General features: G+C 37.7%; 1 protein-coding gene across 2 annotated transcripts in view; it reads left to right on the top strand.

Annotated features, from left to right (window-relative positions):
- Positions 1-15,437, top strand: part of cntfr (ciliary neurotrophic factor receptor) — a 188,695-nt gene that overhangs the window by 169,700 nt on the left and 3,558 nt on the right. For both annotated transcript variants that reach the window (XM_084104055.1, XM_084104056.1), the window contains exons 7-8: positions 9,686-9,875; positions 13,515-13,632. In XM_084104055.1, the coding sequence (XP_083960181.1) occupies positions 9,686-9,875; positions 13,515-13,632 (308 nt within the window). The remainder of the gene's footprint in view (positions 1-9,685; positions 9,876-13,514; positions 13,633-15,437) is intronic.

Genomic DNA, 15,437 nt, shown 5'->3' with positions numbered 1-15,437 from the left:
ATAAGCGCTAAGGTGTTTCCACTACCTTTGATATTAATTGCACCGCTGTTGGCTGGGCATCAAAAGGGGTCTAGAACCGTGGACAATTATCTATTAAACCTGTTGGTCAGCAGTAGTGATCCCGCAGAAGGGGGACTGAGGGAATAGCTCTCATTAGCTTGAGTGGCAGAACCTGCGCTGCTCAGCCTCTTTTATCCCGTCAGTAGAAAGTCAAACGTGAATTTTGGAAGTGGCACGTAATTGCTTTTTCTCTCCACAACAGTAGACACGCTCTCCAACTGGGCTGCCTGCCGTATTTATATCCCCTGACAGGAGGGCGAGGAGGAGTAGACGGCGCTATACACTCAAATGAGAGTTTCCTTATCTACTGTAGCCTTAAGTATGCTAATGGTCCCTTGCATGTGTATGTGACTTGTGTTTGTCTAAAGAAGTGGCTCTCAAGTGAAATTCAAATGGCAACCCATAATTGTGCACAATTATTAACATGACATGCACTTGGTATTGACCATTTTGGTTTCTAAGAACAACAAAAGACATGGGAAGCATATTCTATGAAAACCCATTTACACCTTAGAGTTAAAAAAACAAAAAAACATTTCAATGGCATTTGCAACTTTATATCCAGTCTGGTCTCACTCTTTATACGAGGTATTAGTACATAACATTTACCGGTACAAAACGTAAGCTACATTTTTGTACGTTTGTGTAGATGCTGAAATGTACAATTTGGAGGTATTGACAACATTTAAAACATGAACATTATTACATATTTACAGCTAAGGAAACGTGAAATAATTATGAATCTTTTATATCATATAGATGTTTGTATAGTTGCATCTTTGCCATTTTATAGATACATTTTAGATCCCTGCCGTAACGCTTCTTGATGCGTCTATTTTTTAATTCATATCAAGAGCGGGATTTGACAATTTGACGTTTTCGGTCACTGTTGAGATGAAGATCACTGAATAAAGGCTGGAATTTTGGTCTGTTCTCGTATGGATACTAAAGATTAGCAGCGCAAGATTAAAATGTATTACTTTTGTGAATTTATAATGTGTTTTATGGTTCTATTATCATCCACAGCATATAAACCACATTTAATAAATGCAATTGAAAACCCATGAACACACTAAATACATGATTTAAATACTTATAAATAAGGATTTGTTCGATTTGTACGTCTGTAAAGTTGAGCATATATAAATAATTTATGTTTTAGATGCTGTCAATACGTCAGTATTGTAAGTTTCAGTGTCAATGCAAGCACAAGTAAATGTACATGTGGTAGAACCACATACTTTATTTTAATACACATTGTTATATCTCAAAGTTTTACTTTTTTTCTCACAATTGTGACTATATCTAACAGTTTGACTTTAAACCTTGCGGTATGACTTTATATCTCTCTTACAACTTTGTATTTTGGAATGTTACTTAATATCTTGTAATGTTGCAGTCACTCTCACACTGATTTTATGTCTTCGACTTTGTAATTCATGATGTGACTGTGTCTTGTATTGTGACTTTATAGCTCAAAATGTGAATATTTTTTCACAAGTGGGGTTTTCTCACAATATTTCGTTGCATGGCATATATCTAGACATTTTTACAACTTTATATCTCACAATAATAATATTTCTCACAATTGCAACTTTATACATCACAATGTGTCTTTAAATCTCACTATTTGACTATATCTCACAGTATGATATGTTGCAGTGAATTTAAATCTTGCTATGTGACTTAATATGGTATGATTTTTAAACTTCACACACAATTTACCTCACCTTTTAATTTTCTACTCTGAGGTAAAAACAGGCTTCCATCGGTTTCCTCTTCCTTTTTGCCTATGATTTATCATTAGTTTCCTTTTATTTTTATCTTTAGCTTTTTTTTCCCCCGTCTGACCCTATCAGAACAGATCTGTGACCCATTTTTTTGGGTTTCGTCCCACCAGTTTAGAACTATTGATCTCAAAGACTTAAAAAAACATTTGTAAAAGTTGCCTTTTTTCCGCTAGGATACTCATATTGAATTGTCCTTGGATACACAACGGCAAGTAAAAAGCCCAAGAATTTCAGGCCCCAATAAAAGAATCCACATCCCTTAAAGCCATGATTTCCATACCAAAAGCCTTAAGTCAGGACAGGGTGACAGGATTCTGAAGGGAGAAAGGGGTCACCATGCCCTCCCTTATGTAATCTCTCAAGAATGTTCAAATCTCCCATTCCTCCGGGCCTCCCCTCTGCTCACTGTATAGGCTAAGCTGTTTTCGACAGCCATCTTTGATGCTAAGATGAAAATACTGTAGATAATACACAATGAGCGGAAGATCTGAGCGCTGCTCCTTTGAGCACCTTTTAGAAATGGGATGAATTTATAATGTCCCCGTTGATATAGCTCAACAGATGAAGAAGGTGCCATTGTGTAGCTTTCAATGCCAGAGGAAACTTGAAAGCAATCACATGCAATTAATAGATCAAGAGATGATGTTATACTTGGAGAATTATCAAGCATTATATCGAGGCTTGAGGAGTAACAAAATATCGGGAACTGTTACAACACTGTTCATTTATAGGGATAGTTCCCCATAAAATGAAAATTCTGTCATCATTTGCTTCCAAACCTGAGAAATGTTTCATAATATCTTATTTTATGTTCCACAGATAAGTCAATATTAAAAATAACGTAGTTAAAATATCAATATTAACTATGTTAATTTGAATTTTGTCATCATTTGCTTCCAAACCTGAGTTTTTTTTTTTTTAAATATCTTATTTTATGTTCCACAGATAAGTCAATATTAACTACGTTAATTTGAATTTTGCGCACATATTGATTCACGTAAATTCATTAATTACTTCTGCAATTAGTGAATAATACTGAAATATGATTTTTAATAAACCCTTCAATCTTTGCTTTAAGCTATGCCATATAGCTACATCAATAGAACCTTTCCATTGCTGAAAGTGGAAAACATTTTCTTTAGATTATTAAAATAATTTTCACACAAAAAAAAGGCACCACTATAGCACCACTGTGAAAACTGTGTGCACAGATACACAAACAGATTATAAAATGTCTGTAAAAAAAAAGTAATGCATTCATTTATATTCAGATAAAATGACTTTGAGCTTATAATGAAAATCCTAAAAGATGAAAAAACATGAAAAAAAAATAGTACTGGATAATGAAACCATGAAACCAGACACAAAGTAAATAGACATTAGAATATATTAAACAAAGTCATTGTTTTTTTTGTTTGTTTTTTGTCTCTCTTGTTCTGTCCATTCAGGGGATAATATCAATTATTTATTTATTGAGATGCTGTTCAGTTCTCGTGCATATTTCATAAGTGCTCATGTTGCATGAATAGCAAAATGGTACACTGACAAATGGTACACTGCGTTGGTACTTTGCGTGAATTTGGCGACTTGGAACCGTGGACTTCGACCCCTGAGGGAAGCTTGTGTTTACTCAGGGATTAAACTGAATTGGACCACATTAGCACTCCTTTTATTGAGCTTGTCTGTAACTGTTCTTTTGGCATTTCGCTTGCCATTCCCTAATTCTTTGTTTACGGATTACATCCTATAGAACACGGCAGTATTTGCATTCAGTTAAACAAAAAAAAAAAAAAAAAACGGAATGGAATGACTTTAATCGGTTGGCTAGTTTATTCCCATCTGTTCCTCCAAAATCTGCATGTATTCTTGGAACGGCACAAACACTTCCCTCAGTGTGCATTCCAAACCATCATTAAAAGCAATTCAGGTTAATGCACATACTTAGCGAACCACAATTTCTAAATCAGTTACTTTGAGAATTAACACTGTTTGTTGACACTCTCAGTGATGTGAGCCGCCGTTTGGAGAAGATGGGCATTGGATCTGGAAGCCGTTAGCTGGAATTAGTCGTCAATGATCTGTGATACTAAGTTTGAACGCTTCCTCTTCCTCTAGACTTCCTGTAGTGATGTCAATGGACACATCAAGAAAAAGAGAGGGTTGTATCTGACAAAGTGAGGGAAGTTGTAAGTGCTAATGAAATTAGTGCTTCAAATGTAATGCTCAAGTGTCCAGATACAGCCACACATTTCCTTTTCAAGACTGGAGCCTTTGAAGATAAAAAGCTGAATTAAAGTGCCGTAATGAGTCGCTCCACACTCGGTTTTGGCTCAGGAAATGGAAGTGTAATGTTTTGTTTTTTTAATCTGGTGCTGTGGAGGAATAGCATATCTGAGAGCATATTTTGGTGAGTGAGAACTTGTTAACACTCCAATCACGTCAAAAAGGCCACTTGTAGACTTTAAATAGTTAAATCTGGTGCTGTATGAATCTTTTGACCGGGCCACAGACATCCAATATTTATTATTCAAATTATTGGTAGCACTAAGGTTCTGTTTTTAACATTAGTTAAAGGAATAGTTCACTTCAAAATGAAAATTCTGTCATCATTTGCTCACCCTCAAGTTGTTTCAAACCTGTATGAGTTTCTTTCTTCTGCTGAACACAAAAGAAGATATTTTGAAGAATATGGATAACCAAACAGTTGATTAACTCCATTGACTTCCATAGTATTTTTTTTTTCCTACTATGGAAGTCAGTGGGGTCCATCAACTGTCTGGTTACCGACATTCTTCAAAATATCTTCTTTTGTGTTCAGCAGAAGAAAGAAACTCATATGTTACTTAAATATATAATTACACTGTAACAATGACACCTTAAAATAAAGTATAACCCTAAATACTTGTGAATGCAGCTTCCAGTTTCAGTCTCAAAGGTTCTGCAAGGTCAGGGTTTAAAATTTCAACAACGGAAGAGTCGGAAATATATATCTGACGAAATGACGGCAAACAAGGGATTTTAAAAGAATGAGAGATACAAGAAGGGCCAAGTTCCCATCCTGAACACTGTAAACAACTACTCTAAAACACTTTTGAAAGAAAACTGTCTAAAATCGTACTTGCACCTGCTTGGCCTTGTACGCTTCCACTGATATATCATCAACAGAAGCTGTTTACAGCTTTGGTGTTTGGTCAAGCCGGCATCAGGTGGGGAGCGCCGCACTCCACTACCGTCAGCTTTAAGCACAGCTGGGCTGGAGGCGCGAATGAAGGGAAGTGGGCAGAATATATCACAGCATGGTGGCAGTAATCAGCCAACAGTGACTGCTGGGAGTCTGGCAGATACATTTGCTGCTCAGTTGCCTAACATGCAAGTCAGAAATATGCAGTTATTTTCTATATCTTAGTTGGAATTGCTTATGAGTGATTTATACCAAAAAATGTCAGCGTAGTTGCAGTGGGGTTCAAAATATGCTGAATAGTAATCATGTAGTGATTTTTTCATGTTTATTGGACTGTAGCTCATATTAATATCCCAATTTTCTAATATTTATTTAATAAGTCTCTATAATATCCTACATATGTAAGTAATGATTATTATTCTAAACAGTAACAGTTTCTATGAAGCCTTTAAATATAAATGTTATAAATGCATTATTAAGCATTTATGAAGTCTTATAATCAGTTCTGAGTTCCAATATATAATTGGAACCACATTTGTAATCCATAATAATTACATGCATTAAAACACATGACCACACCACATTTTGTGTGTTATACAATACACAGTATTTCTAATAAGTCTAGTATTATTTATATTATAGTATAAATAATATACTGTAGTATTTATTAATATTTGGAATTAGCTTTTTATTTTTCAGTTTTCATTTTGATTTTGGTTTAAGTTTGAGTAATTTTGTTATGTGCTTTTTGTAATTTGTATTATTATTATTATTATTATTATTATTATTTCTTCTTAATAATAAAAAAATGTGTGTGTGGGGGGGGGGGGGGGGTATTCTATAGCTTAATTTATTTTTATTACAGTTTTAGGTTTAGTAATTTTAGTACTCAAATATATTAATTTCAGTTAGTTGCCAAAGCAGCATTTGTGCTTTTCTTTTTTCTTTTACGTTTAAGGTGTTCATCTAATTTTATATTTATATATCATTTATATTTTATCTTATTTCAATTCATTGTTTTTAGTTTCAATTACCAATAACAACTAGAAGCAAAAAGCCTACACAGAAATCACAGCCAATGTGAATGTGTTAAAGTCAACATGAAATGGAGTTCACAACCAATGTAGAAGTCGGGGAGGATTTAATTTTTTATTTCATCGGAAATTAGTGTACAGGTGTTTATCTTTGGATTAACATGTACTAATAACTAATTCAAGACCTGGAACATGGTATTATGAAAGTAAATAGCATCAATTTTGATGTCAACATTTGACTTTAATGTTTAATATACAGTTACATGTGGATTTTGGACCAAATAAATTTAGAAACCAATAGGCTGGTTGGGACAAAAGCTCAGATTTACATGGAAATATAGCTTTTATCTTGTCTCATATATGCCCAGTGTGCAGCTGTTTCATTGTTTCACTGATTCATTGATTGCAATACACAATGTAAGAGAGAAATCCTCTTCTCGTTGTTCCGATGACACAACTTACACTTAATCTCATTTATGAGCTTTGGCCGCACTGAACGAGGCCCAGAATACAGTGAGGCGTCTGGGATTGTCGAGGCGTAGCCATGTATGAGGGTCAGAGCGTATTTGGTACATAATAATACGGCTATATAAATAGCTCTCTCTAATATTATGTCTCAGACTATTCTTTATATCCGTCTCTCTCTCTCTCTCTCTCTCTCTCTCTCTCTCTCTTCCTCCCTCTCTCTCTCTCTCTCTCTCTGCACTATGTGCAATGTTACCTGATCCAGAAAAAGACAAACAGGAATCTGTTGATCAATTTTTTTAGCCTTTAAAGTTTGATTTTAGCCAGGAATTTCCATGAACTTGTTATCTGTAACCGATGGTAGTGTTTTATTTGTGGATTTATAGCCTAGTGTCTTAAAAGTACAGGGGTTACAAAGGACATTTTGACTCCCGCTACCACTTCGGGAGTTGACAGCTTGGCAGTAAAATGGCAGCAATTGTGAAATGGTTTGTGTAACAGAATTGCAGGTGGAATCAAACATTAAATATGCATTGACCTTTCTTTGAATGGCTAAAACTATTGTTTTAAAGCAGCCTTGCAAATCAAATCAGCTGATGTATGTAATTGACCAAACTAAATTGCAAAAAAAAAAAATTGTTTCCTGACACATTTCCCAGACACTCTCCGTCTGCCATTGTTGAAACATTGGTTGAGGGTTTAATTGGTAGAGGCCGTAACTACACCATTATTTCTCCAATGGCGCCCATTTAAAAGTAGCCATGAAAGCTGAGAAATTGTCGTTAGCCACTTTTCCACCATCGGACCAAAACGTTAACGGTTCCCGTTATTATTCATTAGAGTTTGGTTCAACAAGGCACGATTACAAACCCTTCTCGGCCCGGAATTCTCAACACGGCTGGCTAACCGTGCTGAACAATACTGGTCGAATGTTTAGCGCCGTCGTCACTCATTTGAGCGATGGAAACATCACATCACAAACACAAGTTAGTAATAGAAATACCTGATCATCCTCCATAATGCAGTCACTATTTACATCTCATATGTAAACTGTTTTGTTAACAAGGCAACGACTGCCGCATTTGTATTACATTCCAAAGAGCTCCGTTATCAGCCCCACAGTGGAAAACGAAACCATATCCATCCCGGCTGGGCCGGATCAGCACGAAATGGAACAGTTAAGCCGCGAGAACTGTTTGGCCCGATGGTGGAAAACGGCTGTTGAGGTGAATGGGAATTCGGTAATGAAAAGCACACATTTGCAATTCAAGGGCAATATATAAATATATATAAATATAGGACAATAGATGGATGAAACGCTGCAGTTTGATAATAATCGAATCAAACGCTTGACAGCCCAGGTGCTCAGTGGCCACTTTGTGGGAAAGCGCAGAGAACGTGGTTTAGTCTGAAATTAAAAGGATGCAGCTTTTGTTTTGTGGGTTTTGAGGAGCACTGGGGAAATGAGCAATGCTCTCTTTTCCAATTATGAAAGATAAAGTTCAATTAAAATGTAAATGCAGAGACTAACAGCCACACAGGCTGTGTTTGTCTGCGCACACTAGATGGAAAGACTTGCAGACGGTGCTAGTGGAAATTCAGTGAAGGAAAAAAATCTCTTTTGGTCTTTGTTTTGAGCAGCTCAGGTGCAGATGAGATATTCTCTGAGTCTCGAAGCAAACACACTCCAGTTTTCCTGCTCACTCTTTCTCTGTGTTGTACACTTAGGAGACCTGGGAGGCAATGAAGTAATAGTAAGTTCTTCAGAAAATATGCTCTGCACTTTACTGCAGTAGGATCTTGCTTTGTGGGCAAAGTAATTATTCTGTCCCACTGTTTCATTTCTACTAAGCATGAGTGCGAGAGGTCTGTGCACCGGTCAGAATTGAACTGAGAACGCCTGTTACATTTTAATTGAATTCCTGAATTTGATTTGATTTTAAATGGAGGTAGCAAACTGCTGCAGATGGTATTTTAAATAACTCACTACGCATTTGTAAAATGCTGCTTTATAATTATATAAGTAAGCAATAAGGTACGAGAGGCTGTGCTGTATCGTGAATAAGTCACGGCTGAAGGGCGTTGTTAGGCACAACGCAAATATTGGACTTTTTATATTGAAAGGACTGAACTTGTTGTGAACACAGAGAAGCAAGACGCAACTGACAAATGATTAGCGTGCCAGGGCACGGGAAAACCCTGTTAAAAGGTCAAGATATTGCAGTGGACATTCAAACAGATTTTTATTACGAATATAGGACTGACCTATGAAAATGCTATATCTACTGAAAATGCAGGTACACTCGCTTACTCAATCTCTCACAATACTCTACTCTATAAGCTTCAATGAAAAATATCAATGAGAACATATGTTTACGTTCACTATAGTGACACATAGAACCGTTTGGTGACGCGGTCATAGCCATGTTTTATTTTGAATAAAACACTGCTATTGACCAATCAGAATCAAGGACTGGAACTAACCGTTTTATATTCAAACATTGTGTTATTAGTTGAGAAAATGTGCATCAGTGTACATCATCCTTTCTGTTATGTGACTATATTAAATATTCCTGATATTCAAATTCAACATCTTGTGGGTCAAGGTCAATTTAATTCAAATACCAACTCGTGAATTGGTAGTGAATTTCCCATAGTCCTGCTGTATGACAGAAAAAGAGCGAGAAAAGCACAGATTGAGCAACTGCACATGCTTTCGAGTTCCAGACTGGAGCTTCGGCAGTGCAGGACAGGCCAGTGATGGATGCGCGGGATGAGTCACAGGCGCTGGGCCGTCTCTGCCATCACTCATCTCCCTCCACAGGCCTCAGCTGCAGTGCATTAGTCAAATTCCCCCTCTCCTCAAAGACATGCACGGGACTTCCCAGTCTCTTTGCGCCCCCTCCTCTGTTGTGGTCAAGTGACCTTCTCAACCTCATTACCCTCAGACACCAAAGAGTCTACAGGTGGTCCTCATGTGTGTGGAAGTTCACTGCACCACACAAACAGGAAGGCCCCTCACCCACCCAATCTCTTTCACTACGAACACCTCAACATTCTTCATCGCATACACCTCATTTGTAATCATCTCAACAGCACGCATCATTCCCACAAGTTCCATATCCCTGATTGGCTCTCTTGTTATTGATTGACAGGTGGAGCTCTCCGACAGCACCTCCCACACCATTACCGATGCTTACGCGGGGAAAGAGTACATCATCCAACTGGCGGCCAAGGACATGGAGATCGGCACTTGGAGCGACTGGAGCGTGGCGGTTCACGCCACCCCCTGGATGGAGGAACCCAAACCCATAACCTCCACCACTGAGAGCGACGTTATCCCAGGTATGCATGAGCTGTCAACCGTATGCCTACGCTCCTATTCACCGTAATGACAGTTTTGTCTGCCTCCGTGATCTCTGTTCTCTCATAAAACAATAATAGTGACTGATAATGGGAAGACAGTGTCTATAGCCCTGCATCTCATAGTCACGCTGCCCTCTGTTGTCAGAGAGGTTTAACAACAAATGAATAGTTGATGCACTCTGAGGTTAATGATGAATTAACATCAGGTTCTGTTAAGTTTATGAATGAAAATTCTAAAGTAGATGTCATATTTAATCGGACACCAGCAAAACCCCTTGAGGGACACATATGTCTGTTCAGTATGAACTCAAAATCAACCCTACCTCAAATGCCAAGTTATCCAAAAGAAAACAAAATGGGATACATCGATATTCTCTTTGTAACTTGGCCTTTAGCCTCCATATCTCAGTCAAAAAGCTTTTAAAAAACTGGGAGTTGTCCTTTATAATCCACTTTAAAGGTCTGGATTCTGCTTGGACTCACTTTTGACCATCCAATCTTTCCTGATGGATTTAATCATGACTTCCTCTTTTTTTCTCACTGAAAATTATGTTTTACCGTGAAATGATAGAATGATATTAGTAAATGGATTTGGAATACCACCTCATCGTAATAATCAAGTTATTAAAAAGAAGTTTTTTTGTTAGTCATGTCTCCCCAGTTGAGCTATGAATGCTCAGGTTTTTAACTGGACAAAGTATTTCACGAATTCTACCACTATCCCATCGTTCACATTAGAGGTGTCGCAATATACCGTATTGACGATAACTGTGGTATTTAAGGAATGAAATATTCATGATATGTTAATGCTACAGAGTGGTGGGCAATTTTTACTCCATTATGTTATCTGTACCTTTCCTCAAGTACTTGATTTGTGTACTTCGCCCACCACTGATACGACATGATTTAAAAAATAATCCTGTGCCAATTTGTTGACTCTCCAACACAGTAGGTGGCGGTATTGCACCTTAACACTGGTCACCACCTGTCATAAAATGGACAACCTGATCTTACAGGAAAATGTAACTATGTAACGAGGTGGAAATGTTGTAAATGATCTGTATAATTTGAATCGTACAAAAATTTTCAATCATTTGAAAAACTATATGAATTAGCCACCAATTTTCCAAAATGTAAAATAGTCACAAATTGCCATGAGAGAGTTTTGAAATGGACAAAAGACAATGACGCAGTGTGTAGCTACTACTGCCGCACAAAACCATGTCAAAGGAGATGACAAATGAAAGAAAGATACCCACTACCCACACCCAAAAAAATTTAGTTTGACATTTTACATAAAAAAGGCAGTGTTAAACATCCTAGTCAGCAGGGAAATCCTTATCAGCATAAAGTATTTTAGTACACTTTTGTACAGTTAGGCCCCGATCACACCTAACGCGTTTTTCAGGTTCGAAAACGCGAGGCACACAGCACTGCCAATCGACCCCGATCATACAGAACTGGCAGTGCGCTGCGTTTTTTATGTTGCTAAGCAACCACTGAGTCAGCTGTCCTGTCAGTCTAATCGCGAGCGCTCTAAAAAAACCAAACACTTAAAAAAAAAAATTTAAAAAAACGAAAATGGCGTTTTTTCCGCTTGAAGTTGCTGGGTTCATAAACAGCGCGCAGAATGCTCACTGCCATAGGAAAACAATTGAAAAAAGGCGCCTCTCACTGCAAAAAAAAGGTGTGATCGGGGCCTTATGGTTTCAAACTCTCTCTCTACCTCCCTACACTTGTGTCATTGGCCAAAAAAATTATCGTGACAGCCCTTAGTAAGCAAGGAGTCTAATCGTATGTCCTGTTATCAAAAGTAGTGTCACTAACTGTGCCCCAGTTTTAGTTTTTCCACGTTTAGGATTTACGAATACTGGTACAACAGCCATTTTGGGACGCACAAAGAGAATCTTGTCTTGAAGACCCTTGTGATAGTCTAAGCACATTTTGTTTTATAAATAGCACTGACAACTTTATGACTGTTATTAGAAGTAATATCTAGTGACGGCTGCCCTACTCGGTTTGATCCAGCAGACGGCATTGAGTTTCTATAAACTGTTCTTGGAACGGAGGAAGGAATCAAGAAGTCAGCAGAAATGCATGCTAGTTGTGTGAGCCGTGTGTCAAAACACTCTCTCTAAAAGCTTTCTTTCTTTTCTCCTGGGTAAAACAGGAGAACGTCCTTGTAATAATTCATCCATTGCCTCATGTTAGTTCAGCATTTTATTTGCTTAATTTGAGATGAGAGTCATTGTGCGAGACAGGTCTTTCTACTTTATCTGAGATGTGTTCTAGGGAGTCATTTCACACATCGTCACACTGCACAAATAATACAATAAACAAGCGATATTGAAACAATAACTAATATCTACTTAGACTTGTGACATTCACAATTGCACAACATGAATACGTTCAAACGGTAGTGGAGCAGATGTTTAGTTAACTGAACATATTGTTCTAACACTATTGTATTGTGAGTTACAATTAAAAAGTTTATTTTATTAAGTTGAATGTCTCATGTTACCAGGATTTTGACTCTTGGTTTAAAATCTGGTCCAGTTATTGGGCCAGGACCCGTCCAATACAAGAGACTGCCTAACTGATATTTAAAGTGACCAGTCACAGTTTGGAGTTTCAAATGAGTTTTTCTCCATGGTTTCCAATATCTATAATGTTTTTGTTTGTTTTTTATTCTCATTTTCAGATTTTTTTTTCTTTTTTTTTACATTTAATGTCTATACATCATCAAGCAAAAGTGGTTTAGCTTAATAACATTATTCCCTTACACCATAAATCTAACTTTTTTGCCACACCTGCCAATGACCAGTGACTTAAGAAAACATTTTTTATAGCTATTTTAATCCTTAAAAGAAAATTACAAAAGTAATTCAGTCAAGAGCAGTGAGTGATTTTTCTTTGTCTTTTGTGGTTCGAATCAAATTAAAAACACAGAAAACGTGTGTGTATCAGTATATTGGATATGTGCATTAGCTCTTAAAGTGACAACAGCCTGATATTCCTGCTCTTGTCACTTTAAGAGCTAATGCACAGACCCAATATACTGATACACATGCATTTTATTTCTCAACTGTTTAAGTTAACGTAAGACATAACTGACAATGTTTACAAGGACACATGTCAAGAATATATCTTTTCAAGCACAAGATGTGAAAGAGAGCTCAATTCGCTATTTGCGCACTTTCTGAGACGCTGATTTCTGGGCACGTCCCATACAGCGTGCGAGAAACAAATTGAGTTCCCTTTCGTGTCTTCTTGCACTTTCTTGGCAATGCAGCACTTTTGACCTTGACACATAGTATGAGGGTCTGCAGGGTGTTGTTGTTGTTCACACACCACATGACTTTTTTTTTTTTTTTTTTATCCAACAAAAACTAAAAAAAAAAAAAAAAATACATATAATAATATATTTAAAACATGCTAATTGTATTCAAGTTATTGTATGAATTTCATTTGTATTGTATTTTTGAAGAAATTAATAGATAGTCTTAGATTCACCCATGCACCCATAATAGATTCACCCATGCAGTATATAGTGCTTGAACCAAGGACATACAAACCCTTTCCTGTTAAAAAAGTGACCATTTTCTTCTTCCCTGGCAGAAACCACCCCTGGTCCGCCTTCGGCCGCACCGCGAGTGGGTAAACCCACAGCGGCCTGCTCCACCCTTCTCTGGTCAACCCACCTGCTCCTGGCCTGCGTCCTGCTGTCCATCATGTGGTATGTGACATCATTGCAGTGCTATTTCCAGAATGAACATCTCATTCCCTGTTCTAATGTGAGAAAGGATCACAAGCTTTCAATGAAACAATTGAACAATGCCTGAGGTATTAACAATGAGCAATGTGCGAACATAATGTGCAAGCATTTATAAATCATAAGAGGCTTACAGTACCACTTTATTTATGCAGATGGACTACACTTTTCCTAATTATGTACAATGCATAATGACAATACACTTGAGAAACCAATAACTAACTATTAGTTGAAGCCAATGCACATAGTTTATTACAGAGATATTGTAACTCCGTGAGTAACTAAAGTTGTGTTATGTTCGCCTCATTGTTGGAGTTGGAGTCTTGTTTTTGTGGTCATGGTCTTGAGACCTCTATAGACCACATAAAATAAAATAAACAACCTTGGTCTAGGTCTGATCAGTCAATGTCCAAAACGAAAAATATTAAAATTAGTCTTAAGGTGCGCTCACAAAATGTTGCAGGCAAAAGGGTCCATTGTCAATAGTGTAGTTATATATGAAGCACAGCTCACACAGAAGTCACTTTTAAACCAAGCAGCTTTCTGTTGGTCAACATGGCGAATCCATGTGACCAACTTGAACCGCTAGCGAATTCTGTGTCGGGAAATCATTTGCACTCATGTGAAATTCCCTATTGCATGGATTCCATTTGAAATGACAAGATTTCACCTGCGAAAAATGGCTGTACAATGCTTGATCTCAAACACAGTCTGTTTCCAAGGTACTAATAGTGATACTTAACTTCACCACTAGCTGGTGCTGTATCTTCACCATTACAGAGAATTCAGAAGAATGCCTATTCAACCACTTTACTAAGGGCCCTTTTTTTGTGATCTAAGCGCATGGTCTAAAGCACACAGCGCAAGCGCACTTAGATCGTGTCCGAAACCACTTTTGCTAGTTTAACAAGGGGAAAAATGTTTGGCGCACCCGGCGCATGGTCTAAAAGCGTTGTCCCTATTCTCTTAATGAGTAATGGGTGTGTTTTGGGCGTAACATGCAATAAACCAATCAGAGTCTCATCTCCCATTCCCTTTAAAAGCCAGTTGCACTCGCGCCATGGCGGTTTCGCTATTTACATGGCGGAATTTGCAAGCGGAAAAACTAAACGCTTCTCTAGCGAGGAAACGGATCTGCTCGTGCGCGAGGTTAAAGCGCACAAGCAGACCATCTACGAGACAAAGTGTACGCACGTTGTGGACCCACTTATAGGGTCACATTACTAACGCGCTCTTTAACAAAAACTTTCACTTTAGACCACGTTTCATTTGGTCAATGGCGTAGTCTATTTCAGTTGCCTCAAAATAGCTACGCGCCAACAATGCACCTGAACACACTTTGTTTTCAGACCAGCAGCCCATGGGCGAACAGATGGGCTCAAATGCATTTGCTATTTAAACAACGTGGTGCACGATATGAAAATGAAACTGCGTCGGGCTGAAACTAGCAAAAAACACTTGTCGCACCTGGCGCTGCATTGCCAAAATCCCTTTATATTAGAAATGAATGCTGCAATAAATTTACCAATTTTTTTATTCAGTTTATTAAAATAGAGTCTGGATGCGGTCTTTGAAAGGTCTGGATCTTAGTGGATCTGATATTGATCTGGGTCTGGGTACAGTATGGTATTTGTCTGGGTCACAGTATTGGTTTAGGGGGGTCTGGTCTGGATCTTAAGATGGTTTACTTCATTTTCTGCATTACGTCCCGTCTCGCACACAGTTGAGCACACAAGCCTTTTAAAGTAGACTCCTTTGACCATGAGCAT

This window comes from Abramis brama (genome assembly GCF_963993115.1).
Source record: "Abramis brama genome assembly, chromosome: 25".
NCBI lineage: Eukaryota > Metazoa > Chordata > Actinopteri > Cypriniformes > Leuciscidae > Abramis > Abramis brama.
This window is presented reverse-complemented; position numbering and strand designations above follow the sequence as displayed.